Genomic DNA, 23111 nt, shown 5'->3' with positions numbered 1-23111 from the left:
AGCAGACACAGGCGAATTTTGGGGTGCTGGACTCTCCCCGGAGGGGCCTCAGTAGAGGAGCCAGCAGCACACTCCCCCGCGGGCTTCTTACCAGGCCCTGCAGTCCCTCCACAGACCTTCCCAGCAGTGGGACTGGGGTTTGGCCACAGATGCCATTATCTGATGTACCTTTACCCAGAGCGTGTGTGCTAACTTGGCAGTGGGCAGAACACACAGCCTGTGTTTATAGGAGGGCTTGCCTGGGAGGAGTGCCAGGGAGAGGGGCAGTGAACCCGGGTCAGAGACTGCCCAGCTCTGAGAAAGACAAAACACTGGTGCTGTCGGGTAGCAGCTAAGGTGGAAAGGAAGTTGCAGCAAAGCGGCACAGACACCGCTGAGCCCCATGGCTGAGGCGGCCTCAAAGGAGAGAGGACTGTGGAACGGGGCTGCTCCCCAGGATGCCTCTGTGAGTGATGGGCAGTCACCTCAGTCATGGGGGGTGGGAGTGAATGGGACCTTTCTTTCCTCCCTCAGGAACTTTAACTCATGGCCAGGACCACAGAGGGAGAACATGGCAGCAGGACTCTATTTCCTGGGCATCAAAGGGCGGAGGGGAAGGGATTCAGGGGATGGGGGCGGGTAGGGGGCCTGTGAGGTCCCTTCCTGCACGAAGGCACACTCCTACAGGGAAATGACGTTCCTGTCTGTGACCTGGGCTGATGTAGCTTTTTCTGAAGGAGACTGCAAAGCAGAAATGTGTTCACATACACTGGGGACTCTGCAGTGCCTCCTTCATCTGTGTGTCTGTCAAGCTCAGAGTCTCAGACACAGTAAACTGATGAGATAAGACGGCAGGCGACTTTTATGGGAACATCAGAATTTATGTGCAAAACATGGCTACAGCAGGCAGACATAAGACCCTGGAGAGAGCTGGAAGGTGCAGACAGCAGCCAGGGGGTTGAGAGGTTGGGGCACAAGTTCTCCACCCTTATCTTACATGAGAAATGCTTACCCGAGAAATGGCCTTTGGCTAAAGTCAGGGTGTGGGTGGGATTTGAAGCAGGAAGCTAAACTGGAAGACAGGAAGCAGAGCCCACCCTCTATCCCCACCTCACCCCAGCGCACCTTGTTGTCTTTGCCTGCTGTGGAGAAGAGGGAGAGAAAATACAAGAAGGTTTGAAGACTCTGCACCCAAAAGGGAAGGCCACAGGCCACCTAGTCTGGCCCTGAGTTGCGAGGATGTGACTACAGCCCGGCCAATTCCTAGTCCACTCTGTAGCCATGACAAATAGCCACTTCTGATGTGGGAATACAGCCAGTCCTTGCCAAGAAATGACTCCTAGGAGCTGTGACTGCAGCGCTCATAGCCTGAATAGGATATAAAGCTAGCAGTGGCTATGGGGACACCTTCTGCCTTAAAAGGACTGACAATTCAGCCACCACAGCAAGGGATACAAATAACTGCCCAAACCCAACATCCAGGAATGCCTACCATTTCCAATTTCCATTTCTCCAATACCGTTACTCAAGGTTCCAAGTGACAATCTTCCCCCAACATTTAAGGCACCTGGAACAAGAGAATGAGGGCTACATATCTTGTCTAGATGTTTTAAAATTATCAATCAAGCTAAGAACTTTAAAATAGTTTTTATCTTCTTATCTTGATATACCTTCTGCACAACCTGAAAGGCTAGGTGTAAATTTAGAAATTCTAGGATCTTTTGGAGCAGCAGCAAGAACGTGGTGGCACAGGGGAGCCAGCTTCCAGCCGAAGCTACAGCCTGTCCCCCTTCTCTGCCCAACCCTAGCCCCACACGTGACTCACACACCCCTATGTGGTCATGCCATCCTGCCTACCCACATTCCATTCACACTCCACAGACAAATGCCCCTCTGGCTTGGGGCGCCTGGCGTGGCAAGTGCCCTTGGCCCACAGACTCCTCAGTCCATGGGCAGAAGCATAGCCAGAGGAGGACAAAAGGGGTCCAGTCCTCAGGGGCAAAGATGTGAGAGATCTGGTCTGACCATTTTAGTAAAGGCCCAGGCTCATCCTCTCAGCCAGGAACAAACCCTGCATGTTTCTGCCAGGCACTGAGTCCTCAGTGCGTCACAACTCAAGGGCAAGGATTCCTCATTTTAGAATAAGGAACTTGGGCTCTGTGCTCCCTGAGTTCCCTTCTAATCTATGCTTCTGACTCAGGAATTTGATCAGAAGTTAATACAAGGAGAAATTACAATGTAGCCCAGCAGGAGCCAAGCAGGTTACCTACAAATAAACCTGCTTTTGCTTTTTTCAGTGTCACCTGTCAGAAATTCAAGTGATGTTCTGACAGTCGTACTGATTAAGATGTCAGCTGAATAGATATTTAAGTATTTGAAAAATATAGAGAATTTGTCAAAACCTCAGGAAGAGTCTAACAAATCCTTCCTGGGAGCCAAGGAAATATTTCAAAATGGAACAGAGGCCATCCCCAACCCAGCAATGAATTCTCTTCCTCTGAAAGTCGCCCTGCCTGTGCAGCTCCAGAAAGGTAGTCCCTAGATGGCAAATGAGGTCCCTGGCTGGCCTGTGCCTGACTACTTAGCCTGGGGGGAGGGTACTGCCCAACCCCCCGGGAGCAGGGAGCGCCTCTCCACTTTTATCTGTCTCCCCATTTTGACACCTCTTTCCCCAGGGCCCCAGCACTCTCCACCTTTTCAAAGCACTTATCTGGAAAGTGGAATCCACTTGGGCATGAGGTCACCTGCACATAATACTCCAGACCCCAAAATGTCTGACCTCCTTTCCTAAGCCACCCCTCCACCTGAAATCTAACCTGGGTAGCTTTTGGCCAGGTCTTTGTTCACAGAAACAATTTCTGAGCTAACTCATATCTTCTACCAATCGACTTAATATCCACCCTACAGACATTTACTTTTTTATAAATAAACACACAGGATGCATGTTAGCCCAAATGAGTCTCTCAATAATTGCTAGAATTTCTGATATTTTAACAGAATTAAATGGAGCAACATATTTTAAGAAAAAAGAAAAAGAAGATAGCAGGAGAGGAAGAATGAAGGGGAGTAAGTCAGAGGGGGAGACGAACCAGGAGAGATAATGGACTCTGAAAAACAAACTGAGGTTTCTGGAGGGGAGGAGGGTGGGGGGATGGGTTAGCCTGGTGATGGGTATTGAGGAGGGCACATTCTGCATGGAGCACTGGGTGTTATGCACAAACAATGAATCATGGAACAGTACACCAAAACAAATTATGTAATATATGGTGACTAACATAACAATAAAAAAATTAAAAAAAAAAAGAAAAGTAAAAAAAAAAGAATTAAACGGAAAAACTAGGCAGTGTGAGTGCTGGTGGTGGAAGTGGTAAGGTCAGGTGCAGAGCTGACGTGCCTGGAATACAGCACCTTTCTTAGCTGCCCTGGATCTCCCCCAGGAGAGAGCTCCTTCTCCACCTCTGAGGGCACAGGCCCTGGGCCCTGCTCCATCTCCATGGCCAGCTCCTGCCTTGGAGGCATTGGCAACTGAGGCACAAGGTGGGAGAAGTATTCTGGAGTTGTACTCGTGGGCTCCCTCTCTCACTTGGAAAACATATTTTGAATTATTTCAGACAGATCAGTTTAGTAGCGAACTCTCATGTACACACCATTAATTACCAAGAGCTCTGAAGTTCGATCCACCTCGCCTTCCCCTGTAACCTTCTCTCTTGTGTTCCTCTCTGTTCCCCAGAGATTGCCCTGCTGCTAAATGAGGTGTTCATCTTTCCCAGGTTTTTCTGTATAATTTAGGATCTTTATGGTAACAGTTCTAACATCAGACAAGATAAGTAGCTACGGTCTGCTGTTTTCCATACTGCCCTGGAACTCTGGGGACTACTTACAGCTGCTGCTGCACACTGTTACCTGTATTGATTTCCCTCCTCTCCCATGGGGCTGGAACATCCTGTCTGAGGACCTCAGACCTCCACCACTACAGGGAAGTTTGACAGAGACTTCTGGATATTATTTTCACATGAGTCGTAAGTCATTTTGTTTTCACACAAAGCACAGGTAGGCACAGTGTACACAGTGTAAATATACCCTAAATGGATGCTTGAGGTCAGCCTGCCTCTACACCTGGCCTGTCATGCTCCATCCTAACCACCTATGCCATTCATTAGACCTACGCTTCTCTGCATGGTGACAGAGGGTAACTAGATGTATTGTAGTGACCACTTTGCAGTGTACACAAATATTGAATCGTGTTGTATACCTGAACTAATATGATGTTATCTACCAATTTTACCTCAATAAAAAAATCTAAGCTGCTCAGAAACCACCTTTGTCACATCCCAGACTCCAAGCCTGAAGCGTGACGTGCGCTCCAAGTACTGGATGCTTACTTGACTGACTGAAGGAACACATCAGTGTGAGAAGAGCAGCTCTGGGGGAAAAGATCGGAGTCAACTGGAACTTATTAATAAATACTTTTTCCTGCACTAAAAAATAAAAGAAAAATGTATTTAAAAATGGAAATCTTACTAGGCAGGTTCTTCTTTTTTGGGACCTCAATGATTTAAAGGATTGAACTGATAAAATAGAAGGAATTCGGATCTGCTGATGGCTAATACCAAAGGTATCAGTTGATACCATGAAACACTGATTTATTTGATGTGCAAATATAGCATCACTCCAACAACAGCAAGATGATGAGGAGGAGGACTATGACAATGAGAGGGACTTCCTGTGAAATCTCCCAAAAGCATTTTGAATGGCTTTGTTGTGCAAAACTCATTAGAATAAGATGCAACTTTTCCAAGGATGGTGTCTTCCAAATATTGAGCATTAGCTTTTTGATAGTTATTTCCTCTCACATGCCAGGTACCTGGAGTCTCTTTGGCATTAGAAGATAGTAAGCCAGAGGCAGGGAAGAGAAAAGTTAAGGCCAACCCCCAGCTCAGGTGTCCCCAGAGCACAGAAGCTCACAAAGCTCTCTCCAGTACAGAGTCTGGGTCTTGTCCACCATAGGCTGCCTGGGTCCAGGCTCCACCAATCTGAGATTGAGTTTTCTGGAGCCAGGAGCTGTGCTGGAGGGAAGCCCCAAAGCTCGCTCTGCAGGGAAGGAAAGATTTGCCCTCATGAATGCTCGTATTTTCTCAGAGCCCTTGGGCTCCACCTACCCAAACCCATGTCTTCCCAATTCTGGATCTCAACCACACTAGCTGCTGCTCTCACCTCTTGGGTCTCCTCCCTGTTTTCTCTTAAGTGCTCAGCAGCTTTTGAAGGAGCCCCTCACCTGTCATGTTTGCCAGCAGGGCCTCCAGGACAGCTTGTTCTCCGAAAGTGACAACAGCCTGTACTTCACCTACAGAGGCCAGTCCAACACCTTGGAGGTCCGAGATCTCAGCTACCAGGTAGAAGCACACCTGAGGACAAGGTGGGAGGAGTGGGCAGGGAAGGCCAAATGATTCCCCAAGTGGAAGGTAAGGGTGAGCCCCTGCTGGCCACGTTGATGCCTCACATGTCAAGTGAATGTACAGAAGTGCCCTCACCTACACATGCCACGGCTGGAGGGTGACAGGCATAAGAGGACGAGATCTTTGTAAAACACAAATTACGTGAACCTGTCGGGGGGGGAATCAAACTTTTTTTAGCTTCAGATTTTGAAATAATTTTAGACTTCTGGGAAAGTTGTAAAAATAGTAGAGTTTCCATATACCCTTTGTCCAAATTCCCCTAATGTTAACATCTTTCATACCCAGAGTAAAAAAATCAAAACTAAGAAATTAACAATCCTATGACACCATTCTATAGATTTCTTTCAGGTTTCACTAGTTTTGTGTTTTGTTGTTATTTGTTTGCAAAATATGCTGTCCCTGGAACTAATAAGGCATCCAGAATGCAAGGACTGCGGGCCTTTCAGAGGCTTTCAGGGAACCTCTGGTCAGATTCAAGACTTCCATTTCCCAGACCCACCTGGGGGCAGACCCCAGGCGGTCCAGATGGAACATGCTGGGGGCTGCAATGCTGAACCTCAGAGGCCCAACCCTGGCTTCCTGTAAATGTGAGTTAGGACAAGCTAATGAGGCATGCCATAACCTTTCTCTGCTCTGCCACTTGTTAGCTGTATGACCTTAAAGGAGATTTACACAATGCCTTATACACAGTAAACATTTAATAAATCATTAGTCAATTACTATCTTTAAGTGAAGACATCATTTTGCTTTATGTTGTATTTTCCTTTCTGGTCTGCTATTGTACATGCTTCCCATGTCTTAACTTCAGACTTAGAAATGGTAGCTTCAGGTTCTCAGCACAGGGTCTCAACGTGGGCTCCACCCCCATGTTTGATAGAACCTAGGGGTGGGCCCCTCAACCTGTTTGTATCAGCAGGAGGATATCTCCTATACAGAGCTGAACAGAAGTTGCTGAAACCCTCTGACCACTCAACTCTGAGGAACCTTCCAATGTTTCCCCACAGGTGGACATGGACTCCCAGGTGCCCTGGTTTAAGAAGCTGGCTCAGTTCAAGATGCCCTGGACATCTCACAAGGCTTCTTTTGAGCTGGGCATCCAAAACCTGAGCTTCAAAGTGAGGAGTGGGCAGATGCTGGCCATCATAGGGAGCTCAGGTACCTAAGGGCAAATAGTGAGGTGATGGGTTCTGTCTCTCCTGGAAAGAAGACTGGTCCCTCAGACAGGATGCTTCTCACAGAAACATGAGTAGAACAGCATAGCAGAGTGGGTGAGAGTACAGGTTCTGGGTCAGGCAGACCTGGGTTCAAATCCCAGCTCCTCCAGGGCACCTGGGTGGCTTGGTCGGTTGGGTGTCTGCCTTCGGCTCAGGTCATGATCCCAGAGTTCCAGGATCGAGCCCGGCACTGGGCTCCCTGCTCAGCGGGGAGTCTGCTTCTCCCTCTGCCCCTCACCCTTCTCGTGTTCTCTCTCTCTCACTCCGTCTCTCAAATAAATAAAATTATTAAAAAAAAAAAAAAAAACAAATCCCAGTTCCTCCATTAACTAACTCTCAGGCAGTCGCCATCATTACGAATCACGAGTGTGTGTCTCGAAGCTGCAGCCAGGGCTTGGTCCTTAGTTAACACCTATATTGAAACAAAGCAACAACCTTTTCAAGATCATCAGGCAGCTTCAGAATTCAATGTTCTTCTCGGGGACTTCTCCACCACTAGGGACATTCACTCATTGTTGCCTCACGACCAGGTAGGCACAGCCCCTGCTGCAACTCCCACTTCTCAGAGAGCCCCTCCAGTTCTTAGTGCAGACTTCAACCATCTGCAAAGATCCAGGTTCTTGGAGTGCCTCACAGTTACTTCCACAAGCCAAACTTAAAATTACACAATGCCAGAGGTGAATGGGGCCTTGGAGAACAAAGTTCACTCTCTCCAATGTATTCTTTCTTTTTCCTTGCCAGTTTGGAAGCTTCTTTAAAGGAGGGTTTTCAAATTACCGGTATTTTAAGTTATCAATCAGAGTGTCCTCCTGCCTCCCCTCAACACATGCACACCTTCATTCGACAAATGGGGAGACTAAAGTCTAGACAAAGTGAGTGATTCACCTGAAGATACCTTAATGCAGAGTTGGAACTAGAACTTTGGTCCTCTAATTCTCAGATCAAGGCGTTTCTCTCACATGGTATGAGAACATGTTATACCTTTTAATCATTTCCAGAAGTAAAGATTACTGTACTTTTGAACAACTCCAAATTTTTAGTCTTCTGATAGGGAAATTCTATTTATTGTCTAACCAAAGATCAAATTAGATAATGTGTGTCAATGCACTTTGTAACTTAAATAACACCCACAGGTCAAGTCCTGCCCACTTTTGACCCTGCCTCTGCAATTCTGATCTAAACACTTCACAGGCCAATTTTATTTTTGTAAATCCTGGTGGCTTTTCTTGTTGTATCTGCTTTTTCTTCATGAACTGAGAAACTGGGGGATATGTGGGCCCTGTGGAGGCACTTCCACAAAGCCTCAGAAGCATCACAATTAATACTCGCTACACTTGCTCCTATAGCTGTTAGCATCCTTGAGAAAAGTGAAGTTCGGAAATTGAGTAGTCTCCAGGACTTTTGACTCTAGGTTCAATGTTGTTTAGCTTCAGTTTTACTTAACTAAAATTATTTAAATGATTTCTTTTTAAGATTTATTTATTTATTTGAGAGACAGGGTGCAAGGAAGGGCGGGGGGATCCTCAAGCTGACTCCCCACTGAGTGCGGAGCCTGCTGCCAGGGGGCTCAATCCCAGGACCCTGAGATCATTACCTGAGCCAAAATCAAGAGTCAGCTGCTTAACCGACTGAGCCACCCAGGTGCCCCTAAATGATTTCTTAGAAAGATTTATCAATTACACATACTGTGACTCTTACTCCACTTAAGAATGAAACAAAAATGAATGAATGTTCAGCATAATTTATAAAATATAAATTAAAACAGCCCCAGACACTTTGGCTGCTTCTGTAGAATCAGCAGTAGTGACAAAGGTGTTTTCCAATGAATGAATTTACTTAATTGGAGACGCCTGCCATTTTATAAGGCTCTTGAATGCCTTTGGTGTTTTCTCCTGGTCCACAGAAGTTCTCCCAGGTGCACTAAGCATTCTCCACTGGAAAGGCCACCCCTACCTCTCATAAAGTGTTTAGGAAATGTGGCCTCCGCACTCCCGTATTGGGAATCCCATTGTATCTATGAATGTTGACAAAGTCCCCGGCTATCTCAGAGCCTGGATCTGATGTCTGAGGCTGGGTAGGGAGCAGGGCCAGAGCCCTCCCCTCTAGTTTCTCTCCTGGCTATTTTGCTCCACTTACGTTTGCAGGGACCTTGAATGAGGTGTACCTGGGAGGTAGCATGCAGGTCCCTTCCTACTGTGAGAGCCTCTGGTCAGTAAGCAGAAGAATTATTGGGGAGACTTCTTTTGTTTTTTTGCACTGGAGGCATGGGGCTTCTTTCAGGAAGCATGTATACATGGCAAGGAGGGGTGGTTATATTTGTGTATTGGCCCTTTCCTTGTTTGAAAACAGTTGCAAATTGTGCTTCCTGAAAGAAATTGATAGTAAAGAAACCAAACCCTCACTTGGGGGGAATGGGACAGAGCCTCATCCCTACCTGTTTGCAAAGTGTTCTCACAGCTGCAGCCCAAATGGCATTCACAGCTTAAATGGCTGTCAAAGAGTCTCATCAAATGCTTCTGGAAACCTGATCCAATCTGACACTTCCCCAAATCAATAGCAATCGCTATCACTCAGAGGTGGATGGTGTTAACTTAGGGCAACAGATCACTTTTTCTAGAGAGTAAAAAGTACCACTGATAAAAATAGGAAAAGACAGATATAGAGAAATACACGTGTATACTATGGTTTATTTTTAAAATCATGTCCACATCTATTATTCCTCATTTTTTCTCCTTATTTCTGAAAAGAAGTTCCCAGTTTGCATTTTTAAAAAACACTCTATTTGTGAGATCAAGCCCCATGTTGGGCTCTTCTCTCAGCTGGGAGTCTGCTTGAGCTTCTCTCTCTCCCCCTCTGCCCTTCCCCCCACTCATTCTCTCCCTCTAAAATAAATAAGTAAATCTTTTAAAAAACACCCTTTTAATTCTCCAAAATTAGTCCTTCCCACAAAGCCAGCTGCTGAGCCAAATGTTGCTGACACATTTACCACCCAAAAATGGTTAAGCTTCATGGTGCAATTAACACCAGCCTTACCTGGGAGAAAAAGGAACTTATTAGAGGTAGAAAGGGGCATTTGCTTCGGGGTACAGCCAGCGCCAGGACTCCAGCCCTCTCCTGCCATGCAGCCCCTGGCTAACTGGCTTAAACCCCCAGCGTCAACGTGCCTCCAACACCCCAACGGTGCTCAAATTGGCTTCGGGTGAAAGGCCTGGAGCTCTAGGTGCTGGGACTGCCCCATCCGGTCCAAAAGCTGTGCCACTTTCCCTAGGAGCTGGTTCAGAGTGGCTGGAGAATGTGTGGGCTGCCGTGGCTTCCAGGCCGACCTCCGCAGCTCTGCTCTCAGGATGTGTTTGGTGGCTTCACAGGCTGTGGGAGAGCCTCTTTACTGGACGTGATCACCGGGAGGGACCATGGCGGCAAAATTAAGTCAGGCCAAATCTGGATCAACGGGCAGCCCAGCACGCCTCAGCTGGTGAGGAAGTATGTGGCCCACGTGCGCCAGCACGACCAGCTGCTCCCCAACCTAACTGTCCGCGAGACCCTGGCTTTTGTTGCCCAGCTACGCCTGCCCAGAACCTTCTCCCAGGCTCAGCGTGACGAAAGGGTAACTACCTGACCCTGGTGACCCAAAGAAGTCATGACATCCTTCCCCAGATTGAGTTTGAGCAGCCCAGCTCACCATCCTTCCAACCCTACGTTCAGCCTTGCCCTCAGTCCACCTTTAAACCCTGCAACCCTCGGTAAGCCGCCCGGGCCCTGGCCAGTTCCCTTCACGGCACAGAACAAAATGTGTGAAGAGTGTCTGTCTACCTGTTTTCCCGTCCTCCGTGTGGGCAGGGAGTCCAGCTGTCTCGTCCCCAGGTCGCGGCCACGTTTCCAACATGGCGCCATGCCCTGCGCGTGGGAGCCGCTCAGGACGTGCGGAAAGAGCGCGGGAACAAACACCGCATGGGGCAGTGAAGGCTGGAGCGCAAACCCATTCGCAGGGGCAGGCGCTCTCCACTCCGGGACAACCCAGACATGGCCCCGAGCCAGGCGGGCGGGCGGCCACGCGTCTAAACCCCCGCCCTCCTCCGCAGGTGGACGACGTGATCGCCGAGCTGCGCCTGCGCCAGTGCGCCAACACGCGCGTGGGCAACGCGTACGTGCGGGGCGTGTCAGGGGGCGAGCGGCGCAGAGTCAGCATCGGGGTGCAGCTCCTGTGGAACCCAGGTGAGGGCGCGAGGTGGGGCCGCGGCACCCACCTGGCTGGGCCCTGGCCAGCCAGAGTCCTGATGGCTCACCAGACCTCTCTCTCCGCTGGGAAGGAATCCTCGTTCTGGATGAGCCCACCTCTGGGCTCGACAGCTTCACGGCCCACAACGTGGTGAAAACCCTGTCCCGGCTGGCCAAAGGCAACCGGTTGGTGCTTGTCTCCCTGCACCAGCCTCGGTCGGACATCTTCAGGCTGTTTGATTTGGTCCTCCTGTTGACGTCCGGCAGCACCATCTACTTGGGGGCAGCCGAGTACATGGTGCAGTACTTCACAGCCATCGGCCACCCCTGTCCTCGCTACAGCAACCCTGCCGACTTCTATGGTGAGCTGCCAGGCAGCGCCCCCACCCACCAAGCCCCGCCAGAGCCTGGTGGAGAGATCTGGAAGGGAAACTCAGAGGCTTCAGGGGAGCAGGACCTGGGAGGGGGGCGGGCAGAACGGGCTGCAGAACAAGTGTCCCTTTGCCAAGTATCAAATGTCAGAAACGAGGGTCTGAATAAAGCAGCTTCTGACGTAGCTTCCCTCCTGTGCAGGATAGGTAAGAAGCCTTTGAGAATTACAATGGTTAGAGGAGAGAGAATCCAAGAGGGTTTGGATCAGTTTCTAGAACTGTGGTCTTTTTTCAAACTCTGTAGGGAAACTTAGGTTACCTAAGGTCAGGAGGCCACCAGGAAATCTTAAAACTGTGCCCTGATGCCCCCAAAGAGGCAGAGAACCTGAAGGCACTCGGTGGTAGAGGGGGCCCCAGGGCACAGGGAGCTCAGGGCCATTTGGAGGTTTTGGTCAGTGAATCTCTAGATAGGAAAACTGTTCTGTCAGCACCAGAGAGGCCTATCTGCTTGGGGTTCTGAGCTCTCAGCACATAGCCCTCAGGGGAAGGGTAAGCCAATTCCTTCATTCCTCAGGAGACAGTTGTCTTTACAGGTGCCTGACCTGAAAGCAGATGCCTGGATCCTGAATGCTGAGGAGTGCCGTGGCAGCTGGCCAGGCTGCAGAGCTTCACCAGTGCCGGGGGGGGGCGGGGGGGGGGCGTAGCTGTGGTTTGTCTAATATGTCACCTGGAGCCCCAGCCTTCCTCCCAAGATGGCCCAGTGTAGCAAGGGCATCACCAATAACCATGATGACAGGGACCATGTCCTTAAGGGCAGACACTGGGCCCAAAAGCATCAAGCTCCAGAGGGTGTGCCTTGGACCCTCACAGACCTACCAGGGTCATCTCCATCTTTACAGATAAGACCAAAGCCTGAAGAGTTAAACCCCTTGCACAGAACTTGTAAGGCACAGAATGGGGACTCGCAGCCATGTGTCTGGCCCCCTCCCTGACTCCTGACCCTGAGCCCACATCCTCCTCCCAGCATCCAATGTCCCTCCTTCCCTAAGGAGGACAGGCCACTCTCTCCAGCCTACCAGCCCTTGTGCACTCACAATGTTTGAACTCACATAAAGGGCACCTGTCAAACTGGCCATGGGGAGCAATGTGCAGTAACCCCAGAGGGGGGTTACCAGAAGCCAGATGTCCACAACAGACCTGAAAAAAAACCTTTTCCTTTATATTGTTATCATTTGGGTGGGAAAGGGGCTCTTGCCTACCACCTACCAATCTGGGGTACAGGGCCTGGCAGTACCCAGAGAGTCTGGTGTTCTGACCTACAGGCCTGCACACTAAGGAGACATAGTGCATTTTACAAGACTCCTAGACATTATCCTGCTTTGGGACATGTCATGAAAATGGCAGGAGGGAAGAGACAGAGGTTAAGAGGAGGAATAGTGGGAGGTGAGCCACCCTCCGGCCTGGAGTAAAGCTGGGCTCAGGCGGGCCCTGGTTATGACTGGGTGGGTGTGCCTTTCTGACATTGCAGAAGCCCCATGAGAGTAGAGCTGGGGCTGGGGCTCCCAGATGCTCCCCACAAGTAATGTGGAGGTGGGTGCGGAGCAGCCTGGAAGGCAGTGACAGCTCTACTTATAATTGTCCAGACACGGACGCCCTCCAGCCAAAACATTCTCTCCTTTTAGGCAGGCTGCTTGGGGAGCCAAATTACTATTTACAGTGAGAACTAGCACTTCCAGGTGCCCAGACTGCCCAACTGCCTCGTGGCCAGTCCACCTTCTCTCCATGGGCAGGCACACCAGGGAGGCTAAGTCCTCATCTCAAGCTTCCTAAATGCCCTTGAGTTGGAGCCAGGGCATAATTGTGCCATGATCTTTGGCTCTTCCTGATGTCCCTATAATGAGCCCGGGGATTGGGATGGGGGCCTCTGGTGTTGCCCTTCCCCTGCAGCAGGCTTTCCCCTGAAGTGGATGTGGCCAGGCCCAGCAGGGTGGGAGGCCAGCCCTGGGTGTCTCTCTGTCTCTCTCTGCTCTGCTCATCACTTCGTGGTCCACTCTCAGAGGGTGGGGAGCAACGTCCTGGAGCCCCCAGGGGCTGACCGGCATTGTGAACTGACCTTGCATCAAGCTCCTCACCTGTGAGCAGGTACAGAGACCCAGCCACCCATGGCCCCACATCTTCTCCTTACAGTGGACTTGACTAGCATCGATAGGCGAAGCAGAGAGCAGGAAGTGGCCACCAGAGAGAAGGCTCAGTCCCTTGCGGCCTTGTTTCGAGAAAAAGTTCGTGGCTTCGATGACTTCCTGTGGAGAGCAGAGGCGAGGGAGCTGGGTGAGGGCACTTACCTGGAGAGGTAAGGCAGGCCAGGGTGGCTCTGGGTGGAGAGCTCCTTGCAGAAGGCAGCCACCCCACACCCCGTGACACACACTGCTTCTTGGCAGCCCGGCCCTCCCCCAGGACACTGACCAGCTCCCGACTCCCACGGAGCTGCCTGGCCCTGTACAGCAGTTTACCATGCTGATCCGGTAATTATCTGCCATTTCATCCCACTACCACCAACCCTGTCCCACAAGTCCTTATTGTATCAAATTAAGCCCTTTCTATCTAAAGTGAATTTGAAGGAGAAAGAGGTAGAATCATTTTAAAAAAACCAGTATCACCAAGACCAGCACTAGCAATGCTGTTGTTCTGTGCAATACAGAACACTCCTGTTACTTTTATTCTTTAAACAATATCAAAATGTCCTTACTGGCCAGATGATTGGAGAAATTATGTAGGATTGTGGTGAAAAATTCAGACGATACAGGAGAACCCCAAGTGGAGAGGGAAGGTTACCTGTCACATCAGCCCTCAGAGAAAACCAGACCCACATGTTTGGTGTGAGTCTTTCTAGATATTCCCATGCACACAGCGTTTTAATACATAAATGAGATCATACTTTGCATATGGTTCTATAACCATTTTTTTGTTTGTTTTTGGCCTCATATAGAAAAGGTCTCTACCTCTCATCTGGTTAGGTCTTCTTCGGCATTCCAATCTAAAAAGCCACAATTCATTTCCCTGCTAAGTGCATATTGATGGTTCGATTTTTTTCAGGCTTTTGCTATGACAACACTGCAGCAACCATCCTTGTACATATGTCTTTACATACCTGATTGGTTATTTCCTTAGGATAATGTCTTTAAGTAAAATTACACGGCGGATACGTTGACAATAAAGTAAATTATTTATTGTGTACCTAGTGTGAGACAGATGCTGTCATCAATGATCTCATTTGAGCCTCACAGTCCTTGTGAGGGGGTAGTGCTATTCCCATTTTAAAGATGAGAAAAGAGAGGCTTGCTGAGATTAAATGACATTGCCATGTGACAGGGCTGGTATATGTTGTTCCCTTGGCATCTCTTTTGTTTTCTAAGTCGTCAGATTTTCAATGACTTCCGAGACCTGCCAACTCTCCTCATCCATGGAGCAGAGGCCTGCCTGATGTCCCTGGTCATTGGGTTCCTCTATTACGGCCACGGGGCCATCAAGCTCTCCTTCATGGACACAGCCGCCCTCTTGTTCATGATTGGAGCTCTCATCCCTTTCAACGTGATCCTGGATGTCATTGCCAAATGTGAGTGGGGCTTGCTCTCTGTGACCCACACCTGAAACAGCCAGAGGACACGGTGTTGGTCACCCCTCTGAGCTGGTCCAAAACCAGCCTATGTTCCTCTGAACTCCTGGGGAGAACGGGTTTGCTGAGTAGTTTCACCATGATTGCAAAACAAAAGGTGGTGATTGTTTTTAAAGTTCGCACATTAATATTAGTATGCAAATGAAAGCAGATTACCCAGGAGTCTTAGGCATTCCTATTATAGCAGGAATTATACTTGACAGCAATGCACAAGTCACAGAATTACAAACATCTAAATTAGGATGGTTTAACTCTGCCTGCTTTTTAAAAATAGAAGACATTTAGTTAATATGACTATTTATAATTGTACTAAGAGAGACTCAAAAGCAGAAACCCTGAAAATTAATGTCACTTTCATTCTCCTTTTCTCCCCCTTTTTAGGTCACTCAGAGAGGGCAATGCTTTACTATGAACTGGAAGATGGTCTCTACACTGCTGGTCCATATTTCTTTACCAAGGTGACTGGTTAGGGCTGAGAGCAAGTGACCAGGTGGTGGGCAGGGGCAGAGAAAGCTACACTGCATTGTACAGAAGCTCCAGAGAAGTATTTTGCTGAGCCAGGGGGCCGTGCGTCATCTGGGGTTACAGATGTCACATCCGCAAGGGGAGTTTCAGAGACTTGATATTTTTAAAACATTTACTAGAAGACCAGGACTGTGGACTAGGAATGACACTTTTCTGGTCAGCAGAAACCTTAAAAAAGAACGAGAGAGAGAGAGAGAGATGGAAGGTAGGGAAGGAGGGAGGGAAACATCGAGCATACTTCACCTCTCCGATCTCACGACATCTCCAGGAAGCATGTTGGCTTTTGCTATACTTATTTCCAGGAAACGGAGGCTCAGAGAGGTTATGCAGCGGTCTCAAAGCCCCACACTTTGGGTCTGGGCAGGCAGGCTGGGGACTTAAACAGAACAGATACCTCATTGCCATTGTCACCAGGCCGCACGGCCTCCCTGGAGGAAACTGCTCTGAACGGTCCCAGATGCAGCACATGGCGTCCGCAGGAGGAAGCCAGCAGGGAGGTCACGTTCCAGGGCCCCACACCCGCACCCACCGGCCGTCCTGCTGCAGCCTGATCATCAGCGGGAGGGAAGGTTGGCATCATAGAGGGTTAGTGTCTTTAAACATCTAAAGAACAATGACAGTGAAGGCAATTAGCTCCACATCCTTGCAAGGGCTATTCTTGGCAGATCCTAGGGGAGCTTCCGGAGCATTGTGTCTACATCATGATCTACGGGATGCCCACCTACTGGTTGGCCAACCTGCACCCGAGCCTCGAGCCCTTTCTGCTGCACTTCCTGCTCGTGTGGCTGGTGGTCTTCTGCTGCAGGATCATGGCCCTGGGTGCTGCCGCCCTGCTCCCCACATTCCACACATCCTCCTTCTTTGGCAATGCTCTCTACAACTCCTTCTACCTCACCGGGGGCTTCATGATGAGCTTGGACAACCTGTGGACAGGTAAGGCCTGCTCCCCTCCCCTGGTCAAGCTTTTTGAGTCATTCTGGGGCTGGATGAAGCCTGCTTTCACCTGGGGATGAGAACTCACCATTGAGATCCAAGTTAAGCCTGGTTTTTCTGGGAGCCAACTGTCCTACTTGTCAAAGGAATGATTCCACGAGAGGGTGCAGATGGCACACCTTCCTCTATCCCCCAGCTGACACCTGGAGGTCACCCTTGACTCTCCCTCACTCTCCACATTCACCAGTGAGTCAGGTCAGTTCTGCCTATCCCATCTTTCTGAAATGTTCCCTTGCCTGATCGATCCCCCAGCCCTGGCCTTATCGTCAGGTCTCAGACCACTACAATGGTCTCTGTGACCCTGGTCCTACTGCACCCCTCTCGACCCTTGCCCATATAGACGGTGCTTTGTAAGGTGCAAATCCATGTCACTGCTTTTTTCAAGCCCTCTGGGGGGCTGCTAACTCCCTGCAGCCCCGACCTTGCTCTTCTGAAGTCCCCAGCACACTCCACGCACACATAGCTGAGCCTGTGTGGCTCTTCTCTGTGGGGAGCAATCCGCCCCCCGCCCCCATGGCTGCTCCCTTCTCCAGACCAGCCAGGCTGGGCTTGTTCCTTCCTCCTGCTCCGGGTACTGTGATACTCCCGTGGGGTCAGGGCACAGACTCACAAATCTCAGCTGTGCCTCTTTGAAGCTGAGCACATGCTGGGACACCTCGTAAATGACTCTCTCAAATTGTTATCTTTCCAGCATGTGGTGACCCCCACAGCCACCTCGCCGCCTGTACTCCACCCCTGTCCCAAGCTGTCACTCTGGCTCTTTCGCCCTCTCCCTGCTCTCCTGCCGCCTCAGGGACCTTGCTTCCCTTGGGGCAGAGCCGCCAGTGCCCTCTGGTCAGGGGTGCTTCCCAGGGAGCAGGTGGTTAGCCTGTGTGAGTAACATGGCTTTCACTGTCTCCAGTGCCCGCCTGGATTTCCAAAGTCTCCTTTCTCCGCTGGTGTTTTGAAGGGCTGATGCAGATTCAGTTTAAAGGGCACACTTACCACATGGCCGTCGGCAACTTCACCATCCCTATCCCTGGAGACATGGTAAGTAGCTGAGGCCTTCGACTCTAAATAGCTAACATCCATCTGAATGTTTTCTCAGTGAGTTCACTGACGTCTGTGTCCCCAGATCCTCAGTTCCATGGGCCTGAACTCACACCCCCTCTACGCCATCTACTTCATCCTCATTGGCATCGGGGGTGGCTTCATGATCCTCTACTACGTGGCCCTAAGGTTCATCAAACAGAAATCGGATCAAGACTGGTGATTCATGCCCAGGCCCTGGCCTGCTGGTGGGGACTTGAGAAGACCCTTCGACTGTGCTCCTTTCTTTCCTCCCAAGGAGCCCCTTCCCCGGGCACCAGGAGGACAGCACAGGGAACTCAGCTACACGGGCCCACAGCACTGCAGTGGCACAGGCTGACCACAGGATGGCAGTAGAATAAAGACAGTAGAAAGGGATTTCTGATCCCGGGCCAGAGCTTGCCGTTCCTGGGCAAGGGAAAACTGAACTTGGGGACACCTACAATGTTGCTAATTGATTTCCTTTTCATATGTATTTATATAGGCAACTCAGTGCAGGATGGGAGCAAGTTAGGTATGAATTGAATAGGCTATGCAAGAACTGGATCCAGAGGAAACAATAACATTGCCTAGCGAAAGGTTTGTCCTCATCTTCAGGGCTCCCCAAACTCTGTGTTTCAGTCACTCTCAATACAGAAAATGACCTAAGACATACTAGTGAGATGTCATCCTTTCTTTTTGTGTGGGATCATGGGCTCCAAAAGCCAAACGGAAGAATTAAAAATTTATTGAACATCTACTGTATACCAGGTACAGTTCAAAACGCTTTATTTATGTGACAACCATATACAATTCTCAATGCTTTGAGGTGGGTGGTATCCCATTTTATAGATGAGGAAACAGGTAAAAATTCAGTTTGCTAATAAGGTCACATGACTACTATGTGGTGGAGTCACATGTGGGGATCAGAAAGCTTTGGAAGCCTTAGGAGTTGGAGGGCAAAAGGCAAGTCCTGTACGACTTGGAATTCCAGGAAGGCTCCAGAAGATGATGGTTGTAGAGGCTGTGACCTCTACTGTGACAGCTCAGCCGGGCCTCTTAGACTTGCATCCCACTGGCCCTGGCTGGCTCTGAGGACCAACCTCGAACCTTTCACAGTGGCCAGGGTATGGGATAGATCATGCCCAGGTTTCGTGCTTTGTTGCCTGAGCATTGAGGACCATCTGACCCAAAACTGGTACACAGAGGGGAGCAGATTGTTCCCAAAGGAAATGCCAGAGTATGGGACCAAAAAAGGAGGAAGGTAAGTATTTGGGAAGCAAACAGTAAACATTCACCCCAGTTTCCCTAGACTGTTACTATCACTGCTCCGGGCAGGCAGCATGGACCTTACCTGGGAGCTGGTTAGACAGGCAGAATCTCACACTCCACCCAGACCAACTGAATCCGAATCTGCATTTTTAAAAGATCCCCAGGTGATTTGTGTACCTGAGTTTGAGAAGCAGTACTCTAGCACACTGCTCTTTTACAGTACACCGGGAAACTCAGGGTCTTTACACTGCTACATTATACCATGGCATTTTTTGACATCGTTACATTGCCACCATCCAATGGGCAGGCCCAATTCAAGATTCACTAACTGTTCAGACAAGGACCTTCATAGCAAAAGGATCAAGCAGATCTAGTCAATTCTCTTTGGGCTCCCTCAGTTTTGAACAGTTCCTCAACTTTCCTTGACTTTTGTGACCTTGACACTTGAAGATTCTGCAGAATAGCTCTCACTGTGAATTTGGCATATTTTCATGATGAAATCCAGATCATGAATTTAATGGGATATCACAGGGATATCCTTTGGCAGAGATGTTGCAGAAGTGACACGCCCTTCTCCTTGCATCCTATTGGTGGTGAAGATTGCAGTTTGTCCTGTACAGAAGATGTTCCCTTGATCACAGGGGTGTCTGCCAGGACTCTCCACAGCCAAGTCCCTTGTTTGGTAATTCATAAGCATTTTGTAGGTAGGTGCTTTGAAACTATGTAAGTTACCTGTTGCTCATTAAACTTTCCATTTATCCGTTTTTCAATTTATATCAATATAAAATTGTAGTTTTCTATTTTAGTCAATGGATTTTGATCCGTTAGTATCATTATTAATTTTTATGTTCAAATCATCTGTGATTTGGCCCTGGGAGCCCATTCAAGTGGGCTTCTGCATCCTTTTGATCTGTCCCCATTATTGTGTGAACACTTTCTTTCACAAAGTGTTTCAGGCTCATCTTGTACTTTTCCACCCACAGTCCTTAGACCCAGTGCTTAGAAAGCAGACATTTCTCTAAAAAATCTTGGTTCCTTTTAGTGGAAAATGGTATCTAAAAGCCAAGGTCTGAGTGGTAAGTCTGTCCATTGCTACTGGGACATCACTGCCCCCAGGCCCTCTCAGGAGGCAAAGTTGGGAATGCATACGTGTGCACACAGGTCTGTATATGTTTGTGGGCACACATACGCACACCTACCTGTACACTAATACATCCAGTTCCCAAATTCCCGTACATCATAGAGCTGATGCTAATATTCTCCTTTTCTGTGTTTGTGACTCCCTTTTCCAGTTGCGAGAAAACTGGATTCCGCTGGCCTTCATATTTTCATTCATTTGGTTAATGCCCTGTGTGTAACCAATCTCCCATCTCTACCACATGTTTTCCGGTGTGTAGATACCCTCCTCGCCCTGCTGGGGCTGCATCTCTCCCATCAAGCTGTCCCCTAGTCTGCACAGATGCCGTCCTCACCCTATTCCTGACCAGCCCGGCTCCTCCCACACCCGCACCGCGGTCACCTAAAGGCTTTAGGCCTAAAGGGAGAAAGGAGGAGGAAGAGGACATGGGCTTTTTCATGAACTCCCCAGTGATTCCAATGTGCAGTGAGGGCGGACAGCCACTGGGGTCTATCATCTCACTGAGTTATGGCCCCTCAGTTTAGAAGGGGCCTTAATGACTCCGTGGGCTCTGGTGTGCAGGGCTGTGGGGGAAAGGGGCAAAGTGCCAAGGCCGGAGAATGGGAGAAACTCCAGCAGCAGCCATTTCTTTTTTTGCTGGAGCATCCTGGTTCTCCACCCTGGTTGCCCACCCTGGAGTTTTAACAACCTCTGTGGACCCACACCCAGAGATTCTGATTTCATGGGTCTGTTTTTCGAAAACAGAAACAAAGAAACAAAACCAAATGAACAAACTGCTCCCCAGGGTGTGCGGGTGGTCTACTCAGCCCCTCCCTGCCCTGAAAGGGGGAGAGGTCTGCCTGTGAGAAATTTTCAAAAGCAGGGGTCACAAACTCTTCCTGTTAAGGGTCAGATAGTATTTCAGGTTTTGAGGGCCACTCAACTCTGTTGCAGTGTTGAAAGCCACCACAGACAATTCTAAAGTATGGGAGATGTGGTTGTGTCCCAGTGAAACAGAAAAACAGTGCTCTGGATTTGTCCCAAGGCTGTAGGCTTTGCACACCCTTGACCAGAAGGCAAAGGTTTTGAAGTTTGCATTTTAAGCGCTCCAATTTCTTATGCTATTGACAGGGAAATTTTAATTAAGCAGAAAGTAATTACCTATACTGACTCAAATATTTTCTTTTTTTTAAAGTAGGCCCCATACCTAGTGTGGAGCCCAACACAGGGCTTGAACTCACAACTCTGAGATCAAGACCTGAGCTGAGACCAAGAGTAGGATGCTTAACTGCCCGAACCACCCAGGCGTGACTCAGTATTTCTGATGTGATTTCGTTTTTTCTGCTCTTGTTCCTATAAAAATGATGAAGGCCTAATCTTGCCCTGGGTCAAGCTCATCTCACCAGTCAGGTTCACAGGGAGAGATCTTGTGCTTGCTGTTTTCTTTCTCCCACTCGACTTGTTTTGATTCCAGATCAAACAGCTAGCAGCAGGGATATTTAAATGGACACCAAATCCAAGTGCTAACCACAGACCTGGGAGATGTAGGGGCTCTACTGAGACTCAAGTACTACTCACTTACCGGAGGCCCCTTCCCTCAGGCCAGCCCCAGGCGGAGGGAACCCAGCCCATTTTCTGCATGCACATGTGGTTGTTAGCAGCTAACAATTAAAACAGTAGTATTTTAAGCAGTGGGTTGAGATTTTTAACACACACCAACTCAGAGGCTGGGTAACACTTCTCAGCTTTCCATGTCATAGTGCCCATGTTTCTTGTCTTTGTGTAAAGTTGGAGCTACTCCTTGTTTCCCCAAACTGCTAAAAAGCCCAACTGCCCCATGTTAAAAATGAAGCTCTTTATTTTTGTTGATCCCACTCTTGTACTGAAGTGGCTTCCATTACACATTTGAAAGCCCTCCTCCTCCTGGCAGTAAACTTGAACATGTTTTCCATGTGGGAAGACGGGTTTTAAAGGACTTCTTGGGCCTCGACTCCCACTATCCTGGCTCTGAGCTACAAAGTGCCATCTTTGATCTCTTAGGAAGACAAGTGTGTGTGTGAGGAAACCCTCCAGTGCATGCAAGGCACACATCTCAGAAAGAGCATGGCTTGGAAAGTGGGACAGGTGCTGTGTTCATTGTTCATTCGACGATGCTTACTGGGTGCCAAGCAGGGCCAGGTTCTGTTCTAACTGGTGTAGAGCTCACTGTCTGGGGTAGGAAACGACGTAACAAATAATGAGAGTTTCAGCAAGTGCATGCCTGGGGCAGAGTTGGTGAAGATACTACTTTCAAGAGATCTCTGTAAGCACGGATCCCGCCAGCCAGCCATTGTCCAAACAAATGTGCAGGGGCGCTAAATATGAAGTTAAATGTTTTTGCTCTGCCTGAACCGGATGATGTTTCTTCTGATGGTTCTTTTCTTCGTGCAAAAAAGAAAAAGATAAGTGCTTATTTTGAATTTGCAAATGCAGCCATTTCCTTTATTTGTACTAAGGCTGCATAATGTGGGCTTTGTAAAGTCCGCGGGTCTGAAAGCACGATACATTCCTAATGGAAACAGCAAAGTGATAAATTACCATGATTGTGTACCTCCTGCAGCTATTAGCTCGACCATACTTCAGGAATGTTGCTTTCACTTTATAGAAACTATAAATATTGGTTTGTCAGAAAGACAAATATTAAATGAAAATTGTGCTCAAACACATGAGAAAACATATGCAGAATACACACACTGCAGACTAGAGGAATACATTGTACAGGGAAGAACAATTTGCAATATAAAGCTTGCTTAATAATTTACTGGAATTCACAAACTTGGCATTTATGCCAGGCACTGGGTATCTGACTAAATGGAAGAAAATAACCTTACAATGTAAAGCTGTCGGGCCTGGGAACATTTGTTTTAATGTGAAAGCTTGCTTTCTTAAAAACAGAAATATCCCAACGGTTTAGAGGTTCTAATTTGACTTTTAACTGGATTTTTAACTGAATTTAAAATTTAACTGGATTGTTTTTGGGAAGTCAGAGTCCTAGCCATGTGATAAATCACCGTGATTCTGATCACTGTGGGTAAATTTAACTTCTGTAAGCCCAGATGTTTCTCATCGTGAATGTGACGGAAGAGGGGTGCCCGATGCACAGTAGCAGGTGCTCATGGTTAGCTTCACAGGACACATGGACCTGACAACAGTACATGGGGGGCCTGCGGCCAGGACTGTGCAAGGTCTGGGCTTACAGACGTGACACAC

The 23111-nt window shown here is 48.7% G+C and overlaps 1 protein-coding gene across 2 annotated transcripts; it reads left to right on the top strand.

Moving 5' to 3' along the window:
- Positions 1-149: 149 nt before the first annotated feature.
- On the top strand, positions 150-17678 carry ABCG8 (ATP binding cassette subfamily G member 8). 2 transcript variants are annotated; one of them, XM_088026211.1, is made up of 13 exons: positions 150-445; positions 5271-5372; positions 6440-6590; positions 10015-10253; positions 10729-10861; positions 10957-11226; positions 13423-13585; positions 13674-13757; positions 14649-14848; positions 15290-15366; positions 16099-16366; positions 17328-17455; positions 17541-17678. In XM_088026211.1, the coding sequence occupies exons 1-13, from the start codon at positions 383-385 to the stop codon at positions 17676-17678; spliced, it is 2016 nt and encodes a 671-aa protein (XP_087882337.1). In that variant the 5' UTR covers positions 150-382. The 2 variants fall into 2 exon arrangements, with proteins under 2 accessions (XP_087882337.1, XP_027959850.1); XM_028104049.1 differs by having other exon boundaries at positions 383-445; positions 5274-5372.
- The last annotated feature ends 5433 nt before the right edge of the window (positions 17679-23111 follow it).

The sequence above is a fragment of the Eumetopias jubatus genome, unplaced genomic scaffold (genome assembly GCF_037043125.1).
Source record: "Eumetopias jubatus isolate StellerSeaLion01/CBP00866 unplaced genomic scaffold, mEumJub1_p1.0 scaffold_9, whole genome shotgun sequence".
NCBI classification, from domain to species: Eukaryota; Metazoa; Chordata; class Mammalia; order Carnivora; family Otariidae; genus Eumetopias; species Eumetopias jubatus.
This window is presented reverse-complemented; position numbering and strand designations above follow the sequence as displayed.

What these genes read in the sequence shown, in the direction of transcription:
- ABCG8 (XM_088026211.1), top strand. Translation starts at nt 383, where the DNA reads ATGGCTGAGGCGGCCTCAAAGGAGAGAGGACTGTGGAACGGGGCTGCT. An exon ending in AGGCTCAGCGTGACGAAAGG is followed by an intron (nt 10,254 to 10,728) that starts GTAACTACCTGA and finishes CCTCCTCCGCAG; the next exon opens with GTGGACGACGTGATCGCCGA. An exon ending in GAGGGCACTTACCTGGAGAG is followed by an intron (nt 13,586 to 13,673) that starts GTAAGGCAGGCC and finishes GCTTCTTGGCAG; the next exon opens with CCCGGCCCTCCCCCAGGACA.